This window comes from Vombatus ursinus, unplaced genomic scaffold (assembly GCF_900497805.2).
Source record: "Vombatus ursinus unplaced genomic scaffold, bare-nosed wombat genome assembly UNPS02014809.1, whole genome shotgun sequence".
Lineage (NCBI taxonomy): Eukaryota > Metazoa > Chordata > Mammalia > Diprotodontia > Vombatidae > Vombatus > Vombatus ursinus.
Window position 1 is genome coordinate 1,939,801 of NW_020954587.1, and position 17,522 is coordinate 1,957,322.

Here is a 17,522-nt window from a genome sequence, read left to right on the forward strand (position 1 = left end):
AGTCATCCTGATGCTATTAATAATATTCATGCCTTCTATACATCTTAAAAATCAGGAGGCAGTGTCATCTGGTAGAAACGCTACTGGTTCTGCACTTCAAATTCTGCCACTTTTCCATTACCTGTGTGACTTTGAGCAAGTCATTTAAGTTCCTTCAAACTCGGCTTCCTGGCTTGTAAAAGAGAGGTGAACTAGATATCCTTTCAGATTCTTTCCAGCTCCAGTACTTTCAACTTTTTTAGCCAGATTTATGATTCCACCAATCTAAGTAATTCCCAGTAAGGGAATGTGTATCAGCAACTGTTCTGAAACTTATATTTTTAGAGTGTTGCCTAGGGCATAGCCTTTATGTGTTAGAGGCAAGATTTGAACATAGGTCTTCCTGACTTGAAGGCCAACTCATTCTTCTCTATGTTGCTTCACCTTATATTATAAAATGTATGCAGGAAAAGTTTAATGAATGGTAATGAAAACTTAATCAAGTAGCAGTTCACAAAGCATGGTCTGGGGACCCAGGGAGGTTCCTGAGACCTATTCAGGCAGTTATAAGTTGAAAACTATTTCCATAATAACAATAAAACTTTCATTTCTAATATAGACTAACTCCTGTAAACAGAATTTCTTTAGGAGCAGTCTTCAGTAATTGTTAAGTGGGTGAAAGGGTCTTTGAGACCAAAAGACTTTGAGAACTGCTGGCATGCAGAGGTGTCAAACTTGTACATACTAAAAGCTAAAACTCCCCAATTCTTACTGAATTGGATTATTGTAAAATGTGTAACAAAATAAATAAAAATACAACACAACACAGATAATGTTAATTTGTGGTTTTCTAAGTCAAACTGGGATTCGTTTGTATTTGAGTTGGACACCACTGGTATACAGTAATATTTTTTTAAGTATTAGTATAAGATGGTCACAGAACTCATAAGTGATGAATAAAGCTGAATACATAATCTCACTTCTCACTCAAAACTATCCATTTTGACCAGAAATGAGAGTGAGTTGGAGCACCTGGTAACTTATTTCAGTTGGTTTATCTCTCTAGAATGGTATGACTTCTACCGGCAAGGAATAAGCATTGAATGAATATTTTAAGAAATTAGTCATTTCTACCTATCTATAAATAAGTGTTTTTTCTACAAATGAACTTTAACTATAACATAACCATGTAAAATAAAATGCATTGCAAAAACTATATCCTATAGAAACTATGAAAGTACATGTATGCAATGGAAACATTAGAAACAGCAAATTTCAGAATGCATATCTTATTTTAAATGCAAAAGAATTGATTAATTTTGAATAGCTTAAACACAGAAAATTACAAGAGAATATCTCAAATCATCAATAGGTTTAATCATGGCACTGGATGCAGGATGTGGGAGGACCAGAATATTTTTAACAGGGAGGTTGGAGAGGGACAAGAAAGGTGTTAATGTCAAGCAGCATCAAGCCAAGGAGGAATCTTTGTAGCTCAAATCCTGCCAATTTGCCTTGAATGGAAAAAGCAAAGAGGAAGAGAATTCCAAGTATATTCAGCATGTAACTAATATAAACACACACACACACACACACACACACACACACACACCACACACCACACACATATATCTTATGAAATGATGCATAACAAGATATTCATAAGGGTATGAATGGACTGCTGTGTAGACCCCTCACTGAGAATCCTCATCATCTCCAGAACTGTGACTAAATCTATTATAATCTTTGAGATAGGGGAGAGGAGTAGTCTTTCCTCAACTTCCAGAGTTTTAAAACAGTGTGAGATACAGTTGGGAGGGCAAGAGTCTATCTAAGGGAGACTGAAACAGAACCAGAGAAGAGAATGTCTTAAGGCTGGGAGCCATCAGGTCCCAGGAGAAATCTTTCCATGTGTGTTCTGAAATGAAGAACTAAGCAAAACAGACTAGACAAAAAACTTTTGGGGGGAACTAATACTTAAAGAACTTTAAAAATGCAGTCAAAGGTTTAAATTCTTCTTAAAATTTTTCCTCCAGGCTTATTTGACAACAGACACTTTTATATGACTTTTTAAAAATTAATCTTGTTTTATTTCTTGATTACATTCCACATAAAAATATCTTTGAAGATGACTGTTGTTGCATAACTGTTTAATAATTGCATACAGATGGAGCAATGGAAGATGCCAGTGAATATATGGGAATATAGACTTAACTAGGACAAAAAAAAAATGATACAGCTAGATAACTCACTGGATGGAGCACTGGGCCTTGAGTCAGGAAGACCTGAATTCAAAGCCAACCTCAGATACTTACTAGCTGTGTGACCCTGGGCAAGTCACATAACCTCTGTTTGCCTTAATCTACTGGAGAAAGAAATGGCAAACCACTCCGGTATCTTTGCCAAGAAAACCCCGCGAACAACATTAATGTGTTATGGACCAGGGAATCACAAAGAGTCGGACATGACTGAATGACTGAACAATTACAAAGGACAAAAAATATGCCTCGGTTCCAAATAGTTAAAGAATTTCCCCAACTTGAGAACTTTGAATTGTTATTACGAGAGAACTTTACAACTGAGATTTTATAAATAGTTTGGTTCTTATGTCAATTCCCAAAATGGTATAGATACAACCCTGTAAACTTAAGAACAATTTGTTCTAGTTAGAAAAGAATTGTTTGTTGTAGTCAGGCGAAATTGCTTTGAAAGATGATGGCTCAAGCAAATACTCAGTCTCTGTCTTTAAGAGGAGGGGACGAAGTAGGATGTGGATTAAGGGAAACATCGGATTTGGGAAATATTAGTTCCTCCTCAAATTCCTATGGAAAAAGGGAATGAAAAGAGTGAGTTCCAAATCACCTTTGCTCTACAGTGATTCTTCACAGATATAATGAATGAACAAATGACATTTTAAAAATGTTTATTAGCTCACTATATGCCAAGCACCCTCCTAAACACTGAGGATACAAACATAAAAGTGAAACTGTATCAGACCACAAAGAGCTTAAATTCTAATAGGGCAAGACAGCACATTTAAGATGGAGTTGGTCAGGCAAGTGCATTTTGTTCTGGGATGTCAAGACAGCAAACAGAGCCATAGAGAAGTCTATTTAACTAAATCAAATGTCTTTTGGAAATAATTGTATGAATTTTATTGCATTTCCTGTAATGAAGGAGAGGAGACAATCCCAGCTTCAGGGAAGAAAGCAAGAAGATGGCTTGGGTGGACAGCTGAATGGGATGTAAAACTTGGCCTCAGTGGTCTATGGCCACCTTCATATCGTGGGTTATGCCACTTAAACCCCTGGGCAGTAGTTTCAAAGCTTTGTAAATGTCTACCCTGGAATAGTTGCTGTTGTCAGGGAGTAAAAAGGCTACTTTCAATGCTGTGTCTAGTTTTCACTCCCGTCCTAAGATGATACAAGATGAGGTATGAAATTTCAGGAGTGATGGTGAAAGACAAATAAAAGAAAGAAATCAGGTTAAAACTAACAAGACAGCTAAGTGTCATAGCAAATAGAATGTGGAACAAATAATGTGGAACATAGCACTGGACTTCAAGAAGACCTGAGTTCAAATCCTGCCTCAGAAATGTTTTAGCTGTATGACTGGGTAATGCACTTAATACCTCTCAGCCTCAGTTCATAGAAGTTTTCTTAGGTCAGACACATCCATACAGAATAGGAATTTCAAGTTCAAACTATACTCTGGTACCCATTAAAGTCTGATCACCACATGTGGATCTAGGATGAGGAAGGGCAGGGGCCATAGTAAGAATATAGCTGGGTGGGAACAGGAAAAAAATATCTGATGGGAAAAAGATTAAAAATAACAAGGTTGTAAAATAGAAGAAGGCTAGAATCCAAAGACAGAAACCCTGTTTTGTAAATTACCTTATCAACTCCCAGGTTTTTGTGGCCTCAAGAATTTGGAGATAAAAATATTCAAAGGGAGAAAGGATCAATGTTCCTCTGACCTGGAAAGAGGAACTCCAACTGGAAGGAACAGGGAAGGAATTAGATTTTTGGAAGTCATACATCTCTCATCTGGGCCCTCTGCAAACCCCAGTCTTCCAAGTGACTAGCAAAGTCACCCAATTTTACTGAAATCATGACCAAGCTGCTGCCTCAAAAAAATACATCAGGAAAAAAAAGTCTCTAGAGAAATGATGAAAAAAAGTGGGAAGGGGGCAGGGGCCTACCAGACCTCAAACTATTTATGAAGTATTATCAAAATGATTTGGTACTGGTTAAAAAATAGAAGTTGGGTGGTGGAACAGCTTAGATATAAACCATATAGAAGAGAATAAACCTAGTTTTCAATAAACCCAAAGAACCCAGCTACTGGGGTAAGACATTTTCCTTTGGCAAAAACTACTGGGACAAGTGGAAAGCCGTCTGGAAAAAATTTTGTATTAGTGAAACACCTCATAGCACACACCAAGAACAGTTCCAAATTGATATACGACCTAGGTATAAAAGATCACATATTTAACAAATTAGAAGATCAATGAAAAAAAATGCTTATCAGAGTTATGGGTTGGGCTACAGTTCATGACTAAACATGGGATAGAAAAAATCATAAAAGATAAAATGGACAATTTTGATTATACAAATGAAACCATTTCTGCCCAAACAAAATCAATGTAACTAAAATTAGACAGGAAACAGAAAACAGCTTATTTTATAGATGAGGAAATTAAGGCAAACAGGGCTTAGTGAGTTGTCGAGGGTCACACAGCTAGTCAGTGTCTGAGGTCAGATTTTTAACTCCAGAAGTGTCTTAGGTCAAATTTGAATTCAAGTCTTCCAAAATCCAGGCCCAGTGCTCTATCCACTTCACCACCTGGCTGGCTCTGTGTATATACAAAAGGAATATAGTCTTCATGTAGTCTAGATAAAAGAATAATTTATTAGTGTGTCTCTAGCCCTATTCAGTAACAAGAATGCCTTGGAAAACTTACAGAAGTATTCCAGAGACAGGGTAATATAGTTGAAAAACATTTTATTTGGAGTCAGACAACTCTAATCCCAGCTCTGCTACTCATTCTCTATTTAACCTCGGGAGAGTCACTCTACCTCTGCTAGTCTAAGTTGCTTTATCAGAATAGGAGGACAATAACAATGAATTTTCTTTCCTCACAGGGTTGTTATGACATCCAATGAGATAACATATACAAAACCAACAGATGAATGTCATTAATTATTATTTTTGTCAGGTCTATCCCTACAGTGAAGAAGGGTGACTTGTCAGTATACCATAGCTTGATGAAAATTTCCCTTCATATAATCTACCTTCCTTTGCTCTGATTCTAAAATCATTAACATTTGGTCTTAATTCAATCTCCGAAGCAGGATTCACTACTGGGATGAGAAGATTCTGACTAGTAATATGAATATTGCAGTCTACTTAGCAATTATGTTTCTCAATGTAAATTAAAACACTAGCATTCTGATTTATAAAGTAGTCCATGAGAGTTTGGTTAGTAGTCATCAATCTGCCCTATGGGTCATATTATCATACTGAGTGATCTGGTGAATCTTAGTTCTTAAACCTGGAAGGCTCAGGACTAAAGGTTGGATGATGATGATAAAAACAAGTGCAACAACCATTGGAAATATGGGATTTAAAATCCCTTTTTAACAATTATTTTATCTGACAATGTCCACTATCATCTTCAACATATATTTCCTCATAATTGATCAGTTTTGTAATGTAACTTAATATTTATGAAATTCATGGACTATCACTACAGGTTGTCAGTTAATGGGGACTAGACTCAGTCTTGGGAACCTCCCACCCTCAACCCCCAAATCTAATCTTTTCAGTTTGTTTTGCCCTCATCCATAATTTTCTCTGGGAATCTTAAAATACAGCTCATTTCTAGGTTTTCACAAATGTCAATAAAACGGTTGTGATTCCTGTGCAAACATTCAAGGTAACAGTGAATTTAGGTACAAAGCAGTCTTTATTTCATCCCACAGGCAGAATACAAAAAAGATAAAGGACTCATAGTACCCCATAATAATGAATTCTGCCTTCCTCCCAGAGACCAACACAATTCTCAAGACACATAATGCTAATTTATGATGTAAGTTCCCCTGTGAAGCAAAAGAAACTCAGGGTCACTAGAAAGGCACATCTCTTCACATTGGACCTATTCAGTCTAAATAAAAAATTACACTCATGAAAGCAAAATCTATTCAGGGGTGGGAAAACTTCAGCCTCGAGGCCACTTGTGGTCCTCTAGGTCCTAAAGTGTGGACCTTTGACTGAATCTAAATTTCTTTAAAAGGATATATTCTGTAAAACTTGGACTCAGTCCAAAGGCCATACCCAAGGACCTAGAAGGCTACATGTAGCCTCAAGGTTGAAGGTAACCCCTGATTCTCCTTCACATGTATGGTCCTCTTTCTCTCTAAGTGTTTGGCACTGTCTAGCATATCTCTAGAATACCAGTTTTGGGGATGTTTCAAGAGCTCAGCATTGTCAAGGATATCCCTATTCCTCTACTCAGAAACTTGGGTCATGTGGCTCTAAACTCTCTAAGAGTTGGGGGTAGAGGATGGGGGGAGGGGAAGGATACATGGTTCTGAGCACATGTAACTCCTACCCTTGTCTCTCTGCAGTTTCCTTTAGCTTCCCCTCTATCTGGGACCCAGATCCATTCTTAGCTCGGCAATGAATCTCTCTCTGTGTATTTCTCTGTGTCTCTGTCTATGCCTCTGTATATGTGGGTGTGTGTCTATCTAACTGTCCAACTCAGCTTTCTCAAGGTTTTCCCCACGTGCATAAATATGGCCCAAAGACCCCTTTTATGGTCCTAATCCATAGGGATAACTTTAATCAACAACTACATTATTCAATCAGATTATCTCCAATTGCTGTGTCTTATTCATGCTCACTAGGTATAAATGGACTGATAAATACCTTGTCCTGGGAGGTCTCTTCACTCATCTCAAGGATGTTATTACTGAGCCAGCACAAATTTTATAGAGACATAAAGTCTAAAAAGGACCTTGTTCCTATTTCTACATCAAATTCATTAAGCTCCACTTATGAACCCTCTGTACTAATTAATGCACTATTTAAAATTCATCTTCCTAGTTTCCATTTATACTTGTTCTACTCCTATCTTTCCAATTGCTCTTCTATATTCTCTTTTTCCTCCTTCCTCCCTACTAATCCAAATGTTCTCCTCAAGACTCTCCTTTATCCATAACTTTTTCCTCCATTATTATGCTCTCTTCCTGGGAGGGCTCATTTATTTTCATAATTTTAAGTGTCATTTCTACGCTGATAACCCCAAAGTCTGTCTCCAGGCCATTCTCCTACTTGGCTCAGATGTATTGTCATCATTTCAAATTCATCATACCCAAAATGAATTGAACATCTACTCAAGCATGCTTTAACTTCATACATCTTGATCTCTGTCAATAAAATAACCTTTCTTCCAGTCACTTTGGTATGTAATCTTAATGTCATCAATGACTTATTACCTTCTTTCTTTCATCTTCATATGTAGTCAGTCATTCATATTATTAATTTTTCTTTTGAAAAATTTTTCTCGTCCTTTTTCTCCAGTCTCCCTGCTACCACGTCAGTCCATGCCTGTCTCATATCATGAAAAGATTCTTATAGCTGCCTTCCACGACTCTAAGATCTTTCTCCTCTGATTTAAAGTGTATACTATTTTAACATCATTTTAATCATTAAGACTACTATTCCAAAATCTTCAATGGTCTCTTATGTCTTACCATATTAAGTCTGCCTGGCTTTAAAGGTTTTCCATAATGTGACCCAACTTTAGGCATCCTTTCACACTATTTCTCAATAAGATGTGTCTACTACTACTACTTTGGTTTCTCCGATGTCCCCAATACTCCTTACCCCTTCACTTACATTGCTCCCTCTTCCACAAATGTGCCTTCCAGGAGCAGCTGAATATCCATTACTTACATGAATCATTTCCTGATTCTAATCAGAGGGTCAACTATATTCTAATTCTCAATTCAAAAATATAGCATTTATATGTCTCTAAACCATAAAATTTATTATGCAATTTAACAATAAATTATCTATCCCCATACTAATCACTACTGCTTCATGCATTGCTCTTAAATTCATAGCTAGACCTCAAGCATATGCAAAGAATAGTTATTTATGGATAAATTGTCAACTTGTAATTACACAGAAGACTGTGTCCTTCCCAGTGCCTACTTTATGGGAAATATATAATAAATACTTTATTAATTGATTAAAGTAGATGATTTACATTAAAGTTATCACTTAAGCAAATTACAGAAATTGCTATCATTATTTATTACCATTTTTTTTAAAAAAAAGCATGCTAAGCTGTCTACTAAAAACTTATGCTGCCTAACCCCAGCTAGACTTTCACTACTACTTGGCAATTCTTGTAGAACAATTTTTTTTATTATTATGAATTTATTTTGAATTATCCATAATCACTTCCATAAACTTTTGAGATTTAAATTTTTCTTCCCCTCCTTTCCCACCTCCCTCCCCAATTGGCACACAATCTGATCTATGCTATATATATACATTCCTATTAAACATATTTTCACGTAAGTGATGTTGAAAGTTAGAATAAGAACCAATAGGAGGAACCACCAGAAAGAGGAAACAAAACACAACAGAAGAAAAAAAAATAGCAAATAGTATGCTTCGATGCTTATTCAAACTCCGTAGTTCTTTCTTTGGGTGTGGATAGCATTTTCCATCATGAGGCCTTTGGAGATGTCTTAGATCCTTGTATTGCTGAGAAGGTTTAAGTCTATCAATATTAGTCATTGCACAATGTGGCTGTTACTGTGTATAACATTCTCCTGGTTCTGCTCATTTCACTCAGCATCAGAGCATACAAGTCTTTCCAAGTTTTTCTGAAGTCAGCCTATTCATCATTTCTTATAGCACAATAGTATTCCACTACATTCATATACCACAACTTGTTCAGCCATTCCCCAATTGATGAGCATCCTCTCAATTTCCAATTCTTTGCCACCACAAAAAGAGCTGCTATAAATATTTTTGTACATGTGGATCCTTTTCCCATTTGTATGATATCTTTGGGATATAGCCCTAGAAGTGCTATTGCTGGATCAAAGAGTATGCACATTTCTATAGCCCTTTGGACATAGTTCCAATTTACTCTCCAAAATGGTTTGATCATTTCACAACTCCACCAACAATGCATTAGTGTCAAACAATAATTTTTTAAGTTGTCTCTCCTGTATCTATTTTCTAGGTCAGTTGTTTTACCGATGAGGTATTTTACATTTTCTTCTATTTTTTCATTCTTTTGTTTCTGTTTGACTAATTCTTGATATCTCATAGAGTCATTAGCTTCCACTTGCTCAATTCTAATTTTTAACGAATTGTTTTCTTCTATTAGATTTTGTACCTCCTTTTCCATTTGTCCCATTTTACTTTTTAAGGAGTTCTTCTCTCCAGTGAGTTTTTGTGCTTCCTTTTCCATTTGGCCAATTCTACTTTTTAAGGAGTTATTCTCTTAAGTGTACTTTTTTTTTCCAATTTGGTCAATTGTATTTTTTAAGGACTTGTTTTCTACATTCAATTTTTGTCCTTTTACAAGCTATTGACTCTCTCTTGCATACCTCTTTTTTCTTTTCCTAATTTTTTTCTACTTCTCCTATTTGACTTTTAAAATCCTTCTTGAGCTCTTCTAAGTAGGCTTTTTGGGGTGGAGACCAGTTCAGATGAGGTTTCAAAAGTGGTTGTGTTTTGACAATGTTGTCCTCTTCTGAATTTGTGCCTTGATCTTCCCTGTCCCCATAATAAAAAGTTATGGTCATTGTCTGTTTCTGCTTTTTGCTTGTTATATTTGCCTATGAACTGGCTTTTAAAATTGAATTCTCTTGCTGAAGCTCAGGGGGCACTGACCCAAGCTTCTTGTGCTGGGAGCCTGGGACGTGACCACTGGCTTTGTGTACTGGGCCTCAGGTGCTGGCAGCTAGAGGCTGTAGAGGTCTGGCAGCTTACCTGGTGATGAGCTGGGGTCAGCAACATTGGAGCTCTGCGGGGGGAAGTCTAGCCCCTGGAGGACTCCTGCTCACCCAGAGTCCTGCTCACCCAGGCTTCTTTAAAGCACTTGAATGTTTGGATGCTGGAGGATGCCTGCCAGCCTGGAGCTGTGCCTCCTGGAGTTGTGCTTCCTGGAGATGTGCTGAAGCACCTGGGGATTTGGCTGCTAGAGAACACTGAGTATGCAGTTGTTTTCCAAGCTGTTGTTTACAGGTTCCCCTGCCTGTGCTGAGGCACTCTGGGTGGGGTTGGGGGTCCTGGTGTTGGAACTTCCTTGCTCCACCACCCTGGAGCTCAAGATCTCCCCCTGCTTTGTGGAGGTGGGGCTTGCTGCTGGCTTGCTGGGATGCCTCTTGTCCTGTACTGCTCCCCTTCCCCTAGAGCAAGAGAGACCTTTCCTGTTAATTCCCCAAAGCTTCCTGGGCTACAGGACTGCTGCATCCCATCTTTCTGCTGGCTCAGCTGTTGTAGGGTTTTTACTGGGGCAATATTTTATGGGCTTTCAGAGGTCAATAAGGGAAGGCAAGAGCAACTTACTTCTTACTCTGCTCCCAGACAATTCTTTAATGACTATTAAAACCCACACTTTCTCTTGTCTCCTCAATCTACAAACCTTATTTCCCACCCCTTCATTCCTGAGAGATGACTATTGTTTCCATTTTTTTCAGAATATTGAGGCCATCTGTTATAAACTCCCTCAATTCCCCATCTTCACTCTTTTGAACACTTCCACTGTTCTAAATCCTACATAGGGTAATAAAAGAAGTCTTTGAGAATAAAATCATGAAGTCAATCAATTTGTTGCTGTTTGTAAATGTTCTTGAAAGCATAAACCACGAAGAAGTAAAGAAGTTTCTGACTGAAGATATGCAGATGCATAAATTCACTTTGTATATACAAAGAACTCATCAGACACCACAATTTTTTTAAGATATACAGAAGTTAAAAGCAAGGGCAGATAATGGAAGATGTCCCCAAAAGTGCCACATATAATGTGAAAATGCTGTCAGAAGCAAAAAAGCTCAGAATATGCTAAAGCTGGAAATAAATGTTAAGGAAAATGGAAAAGAGTTTGTCAGGCTATATTTGAGGAAAGAGGCAGGGCAAGGACTACAAGTACTGTCATTCAGGGTGGATAGGGTGATGAAGAAAGACAACCAAGAGAAGGTAAGAACTTCTCAACCTAATTTGCTTATTTTCTCTGGCAACTTTGAATTTGGGGAGAGGGGATGAGAAGAAAATTCACTAATTTTGAAACTCAAGACAAGAAAGGAGATGATCCAAGAGCATCTAGCCTTTACTTAAAAAAGTTATTTTAAGTTACCAAGTTCAGAGAAACTGTATCCAAGGGTGTTGAAAGAATGGGTGGGTGTGATGGTTGATAAACTGTTAATGATTGTGAAAAACTATGGAAAACAGAAGAGGTACACGGTAAGTCGCAAATGTCTCAATTTTCAAAAAAGAAAGTAAGAGAAGTCTGTAAATTATGGACTAAAAAGCTTGAATTCATTTCTTTTTGGAAGAGGTTGCCAGTCTATAGATGATCAGCAGAACAGTATAAAATAACTTAGATTTCTAAAAACAAAAACAAAAGTATTTGACAGTCATTCATGTTATATAAGAGTTCTAGGTAAATTCAAAATGAATGATCATATGCAAATAGTAGTCATTTATGGATACATTGTCAACTTGTAACAACCATCCTAGGGATTTATACTTGGCTCTGAGCTAATTATAAGCAAGTTGATCAAGGCATTCTTATCATATTTATAGTTGAAACAAGGATGAATGAAAAGCAAAAGCACTGGACAACAGAACATTCAAAAATATTTTGATAATCTGAAGCACCAAGCTAAAATTAACATGATGTAATTTAACAGAGATAGAAATAAATAAATAATGATGGAGATACATTAAAAATGAATAAATATATTTAATAAAGATAAATATAAGTCTTATACTTACACTCAAATGAACAACTTCACAAGTACAGGTTGGGGGCTTGACAAGGTGTGGTGAGAAAAGTTTGAGAGAGTGGGGCAGCTAGGTGGTGCAGTGGATATAGTCAGGCCCTGGCGTCAGAAGGACCTTAGTTCAAATCTGGCCTTAGACCAGTCACTTGACACTAGCTGTGTGACCCTGGGCAATTCACTTAACCCTGATTGCCTCACCAAGAACAAAAAAAAAATTTGAGAGAAAAAGGTCTGAAAGTGAGGGTGTGCTGGTCAATGTTTAACAACAGGCTCTCCAGGAAGACTATATGCAAGACAGATTTTTAATTTTAATCTGTATCATTAACATCTCTCCCACCACTTTCTTAAATCCAGGCAAAACACAAAACAATAAGCCAAGCCCTGATGTATAAATGCTTACACTGAAAATTTAACAATCAACTCTAGCTTTTTTCCAGTAATCTCAATCTTGTTCCAGCATACTTTTTTCTGAAAGTTATTATTGCTCAAGCTCAGCATGATTCAGCTGTGTGACAGTGAAGCCAAAAAAAAAGCTCATGTAACCTTAGATTACTATAAGAGAGGCATAGTGCCAAGAACAGAGAAGTGCCAGCTCCCCTGCAGTCTGCCCTTGTTAGACAACGTCTGGATAATTGTGTTCATTTCTAGTTGTCATATTTTATAAAGAGCATTGATAAGCTAGAAGACATATAAAGAAAGTCTACTTCCAATATGAAGAGATCTTGAAATCTTTCCATTTTTTATTTAGTTGCTGGAAATAGGGAAGATTAAAAGAGGATATTATAGCTGTCTTGAATTACATGAAGAGCTATCATATGAAGAGGAATTTATTATGCTTGAAGCCAAAGGCCAGAACAGCTATGTGCCCATCTTGTGCTCTTTCTAATTCAGAGTCAGTGTCTGTTCAGAGGAAAACCTTTTTCCCATGCTAGGTACTCACCACATTTGACTCATCTATTTTAGCCATGCCATTTTAGAGTAGCTTTCCTCCTCTGCCCTTCCATTTCTTTGTAGCCTCTCAAGTCCTCACTCTGGATAAACTGCCTATTATCCTGGATCTCTTTATGTTATACTCTTCCATCTTGGGATAACAGCAATCTGGTTTTCCCCAGAAAGAAGACATAACCACCCCCTCTAGCACTACATGTTCTTTCTCCTCTCTTTCACTTTCACACTGTCCCTTTAGCACCAGCACTCAGCAACTTCTCTTTCAAGGGTAACTCCTCTATCTTTATCATTTATCCCACATTCATACTCATGAATCTGCAGCATCCAGGTCATTCTCCCTCTTTTCTCAAGGAATTCAAGACTCAAACCATTGTGTTGCTCTTTACCTCAATTCCTGTTCCTTTCAATGGGAACTTCAGAATTCTCATTGATGATTCCTCTGAACACACTGCTGTCCTAGTTATCTTACTTCATCAACTTCCATGACTTCTATCTTTACTCTATCTCAGTCATACATAGAGATGATTACAACTTTTATATAGCCATCATCTACAACTCCTCTACCAATATGATCCAGAACTCTGAAATTCTCTTATGCAATGACAGCTTACCTTCCTCCCCTAAGCCCCTGTCTCACTCTACTTAAATTCATTTGTCATCCCTCCTCCAACCTCCAGTTCCATCACTTATTCTTATTCTCATATTTCATCACTCCTACCTATATTGGCCTCAAGTCTTCCTTCGGAATCCTGGCCCGGTAGATGACCAATTCAACTAAACATTACATATTACCCTTGAATACCTTCCCTTTTATCTTATTACTAGGCATGCCTTACCAAATCCCAGCTCTTACTTATTCCTTCCTTTTCTTTTTCGATATACATGTTGATGAATAATGTTGGAGAAAGTCATGGAGTCATTCCTACTTACAATGCAACCACCTTAGTTCAGGCCTTCACTTCTTCTTGACCACACTGTTATAATAATCACCTAATTGGTCTTCCTTCTCCCATTCTACTCCTTTCCCAATCCATTCTTTATAATAATTATTTTTAAAACATTTCTTTTCTCTGGGGCTTCTTCCTCCCAACCACTTGATAAGATAAACAGTACAAGTTATTACCTCCATACAGATAAACGATGGCAATTAAAGGTACGATGACTTGCCCATTTTTACACTGTTAGTATCTGAACTTGACTCCAAGTTTATCGTTCTTTCCACCACAAGAGTAAATCTTTTTAACGTCACCACCATCCTCAAAAACCCCTAGTGACAACCTATTGCCTACTTGATAAAATATAAACCTCTTGCACTTAGCATTCCAGGCATTTAAAATCTGTCCTCAACCTTCATTCCTATACTGTACATTTCAGCCAAACATTGCTGTTTGCCTTGCCCTTGTTTCTTTCTGCCTGTTTTGATCATTGTTCCTATGCTCATGACAGCCCCAGTACATTGATAATGGGTCCTAAATCACCATATCACTACTATTAAGGCCCCTTCCTTCTTCCCAGGCCTACTTCAGGGGCCTTCTCATTTCTGAAACCTTCCCCTGAATCCCTCAGCTGAAAGTCATCTCTCCCTCCTCAAATTTCTCATCACACTTTTCCTATAATTCTTCTTTGCACCTCTCTCATAATTATTCATATTCATGTCTTCTCTTGTCATTAGACTGTTAAGTTTCTTGAGAGCCTTATTTATACTATATCTATCTTTGAATTCTTAGTATCCAGTAAAATGGTTTGCTTAGAAGGGGCACTTAAAAATGCTACTACTTTCCCCCCTTAGTCAACTACCAGCAATAGCTTACTGAGTGCTTACTATGTTCATAAAACTATTCTAGTCAAGAAAAGGGGGAATCAGATGATATGTAAGAAGCAGACATTTTATCCATTACACTATCATGGTAACTTTTCTGATTTTTGTAATAGTACTACTGTATTGCTACATATACACACAAATGCAGAGAATGATTCATATAAATGATGGATAACTTGTGTTGTATGATTCCAGTTGAAAAAGACTTAGGGATTATGGTGTACTATGAGTTAGCAATATAGGTTTTCCTACTCCATCAGTTAACTTGTGATGCAACATAATCCTTGGATTTTTTCCAGCTGTATTTGCATAAAGGTAGTCACTTTCATTTGTGTAGGTTTATATTTCACTCAAAAGAGCCTATCCTGTATTCTTCTGTACTAGATTGTTTTTATTAGATTCAAATTTTTCAAACTTTCTTTCCACTTCAACTAAAACCTCTATCATTTTGTCATCTGTGCATAATCCTTGGTTCAAAGGACCAATTGTCTGGCACTCTCTCCTCATTGGAAGAGACTGATTAATATTTAGTAGTCAACCTTCATGAGGGGTGAGTAGAGTTGGTGAGAGAAAGAGAGAAAAGAGATCCAGACGTTTCTGGTTTCCAGTTTCAAGAGAGAAGATGGACACTTCCAATCTCTCTTCAGGTCACTGAAGGAAGAGAAAAACTGAGAAGCCTGAACTGAAAGAAACTGGCTGCTGGGCAAAAATAAAACAATGACACATAACACTCTCACATGTGCAATTGATGAACTTTCATCCTTTATTCCAATTAATTATTTTTAAATGAAATAATTCTTAGGAATATGAGCTTAACAAACTTAACAAACATTTCCTTATACAAAGGACAGGAAAAGAGGACTGCTTATGAAACTATGAACCTCCACTGTGTACTACTTTAGTGGGCCTTTTTTTGAGGGTGGTACAGTAATTCCAATACTATCTGGAAAGTATATGCTCCCTTCTGGAGTTCTTCCATCTTCTGTTAATTTTTTATGCTCATTGATGCTTTCTTTCTCCTTTTCTTCCCTTTTATTATTATGATCATTATCTACTACATCCCTCTAACCCTAACATTACTGAAAGAAAAATATATAATTTCCCTATACGAATAAGTACAGCCACACAAAAGAAATCCATGTATTGTATGCCAATTAGTTTTTTAAACTAATAGAATTCGAAAAATTATCTATAAAAGTTAGTCTTCAAAGAAATTTCTTAAAGAAATATTGAAAGAGGCTCATAGAATCATGTCATATTAGAATTGGAAAGGGCTTTAGAGAATATGAAATCCAATATTCTGTCTGACCAATGAATCACTTCTATTACATACTCAATTAGTGGTCATCCTCCTTTTTCATGATACTTTTAAAGGCAGGGACCTAACTACATTAAAATTTTTTATTTTACACAGTTCTTCTGGTTAGATATTTCTTCCCTATATTTAAAAGCAGTGTCCTTTGAAATGTTCACTCATTGGTCCTGATATTACCCTTGTAAACAATATAGCCTGTTGGAAAGAGGATTCCTACCAGAGTTAGAGGGTCTGGGTTCAAATCCCACACCTGATACTTACTCCCTGTGTTACCTTTAACTAGCCGTTTAACTTCCATAAATCTCAGTTTCCCCAACTGTAAAAAGTGGGATTGGACTAGATGGATCCCTTCCAACTCTACAGTTTTAATCCTAGTTACCTAACCCCTTTGCATGTGATGGTAGAAAGCAGTAAACCTAAATCTCCTTTTTTCTCTAGGCTAAATATTCCTAGTTCCTTAAACATTAATCACATTACAGTTTCAAATGCCTTTGTAATTCTAAATCTGTTCCTCTGGGCAAGCTCCTACTTGACAACGTCCCTTCTAAACTTAAATGACAGCTATATCAAAATTTAAATTATTCCAATCGTGTATCAATAGAAAAGGAGCTACATATATTCATCTTTGTGTCTGTACTCTGTGAACACATTACTGGTAAAAGAAGGAAGTAGTGCCGATCACTTCAACGCTCTGAAAGAGTTATTAGATTGTTAGCTAAGTGAATTATGTAGCAATGGGAAGATCTAGAAAGAGCAGCAAAAGAATTTAGCAACATTCAACCAAAGCAGCTCAATCAAGGAGTTATTAAATGGAAGTATTTAGTATTGTTGGCATGAGGGGGAAAAACCCTATATCTTTTATATTCATTTCCATCATTTTGGTAATACCCCCATCTTGCTTTCTTTAAGTTAAAAAAATACAATACCTATTAATATTTTATCTTCCACTAATCAGCATCTTAATAATAGCAGAAAACTATGTTTAGTGCTTTATTATAGGCTTGAGAGAAGGCTAACTTTAGTGTGAATTATTACAAAGTAATAACAGTTTAATGACATTATACAAGAAAAAAGATACTAAACTATACAAAAATGAATCTTGAGAGGATAAAACAAAATTCTGTGTGAAAATATTCGGGAATGTGTTATTCAAGGAGCTGTAAGTTGTCAGATAAAATATAAACATTCCATTCAATGTGACTAAAAGCTGAGTCTTATGCAAACTGATGATAAAATAATCTATAATAATAAACATATCAGCATTGGCCATACCCAGACTTTGTGATGCCTCTAATAACCATTTCTGAAGGGACTGTTCACTACTTATCTCCTCTGAATCATTCTGTTTTGTTTCTTCAGCAACAAATGAAACTGCACCTAAAACAAATAGACACAGATGTTAGATGAACTAGGGCATTAG

General features: G+C 36.8%; 1 protein-coding gene across 1 annotated transcript in view; it reads right to left on the bottom strand.

Annotated features, from left to right (window-relative positions):
- Positions 1-17,522, bottom strand: part of CFAP47 (cilia and flagella associated protein 47) — an 857,531-nt gene that overhangs the window by 343,480 nt on the left and 496,529 nt on the right. The window contains exon 49 of the mRNA XM_027875456.1: positions 17,375-17,479. Within this exon, the coding sequence (XP_027731257.1) occupies positions 17,375-17,479 (105 nt within the window). The remainder of the gene's footprint in view (positions 1-17,374; positions 17,480-17,522) is intronic.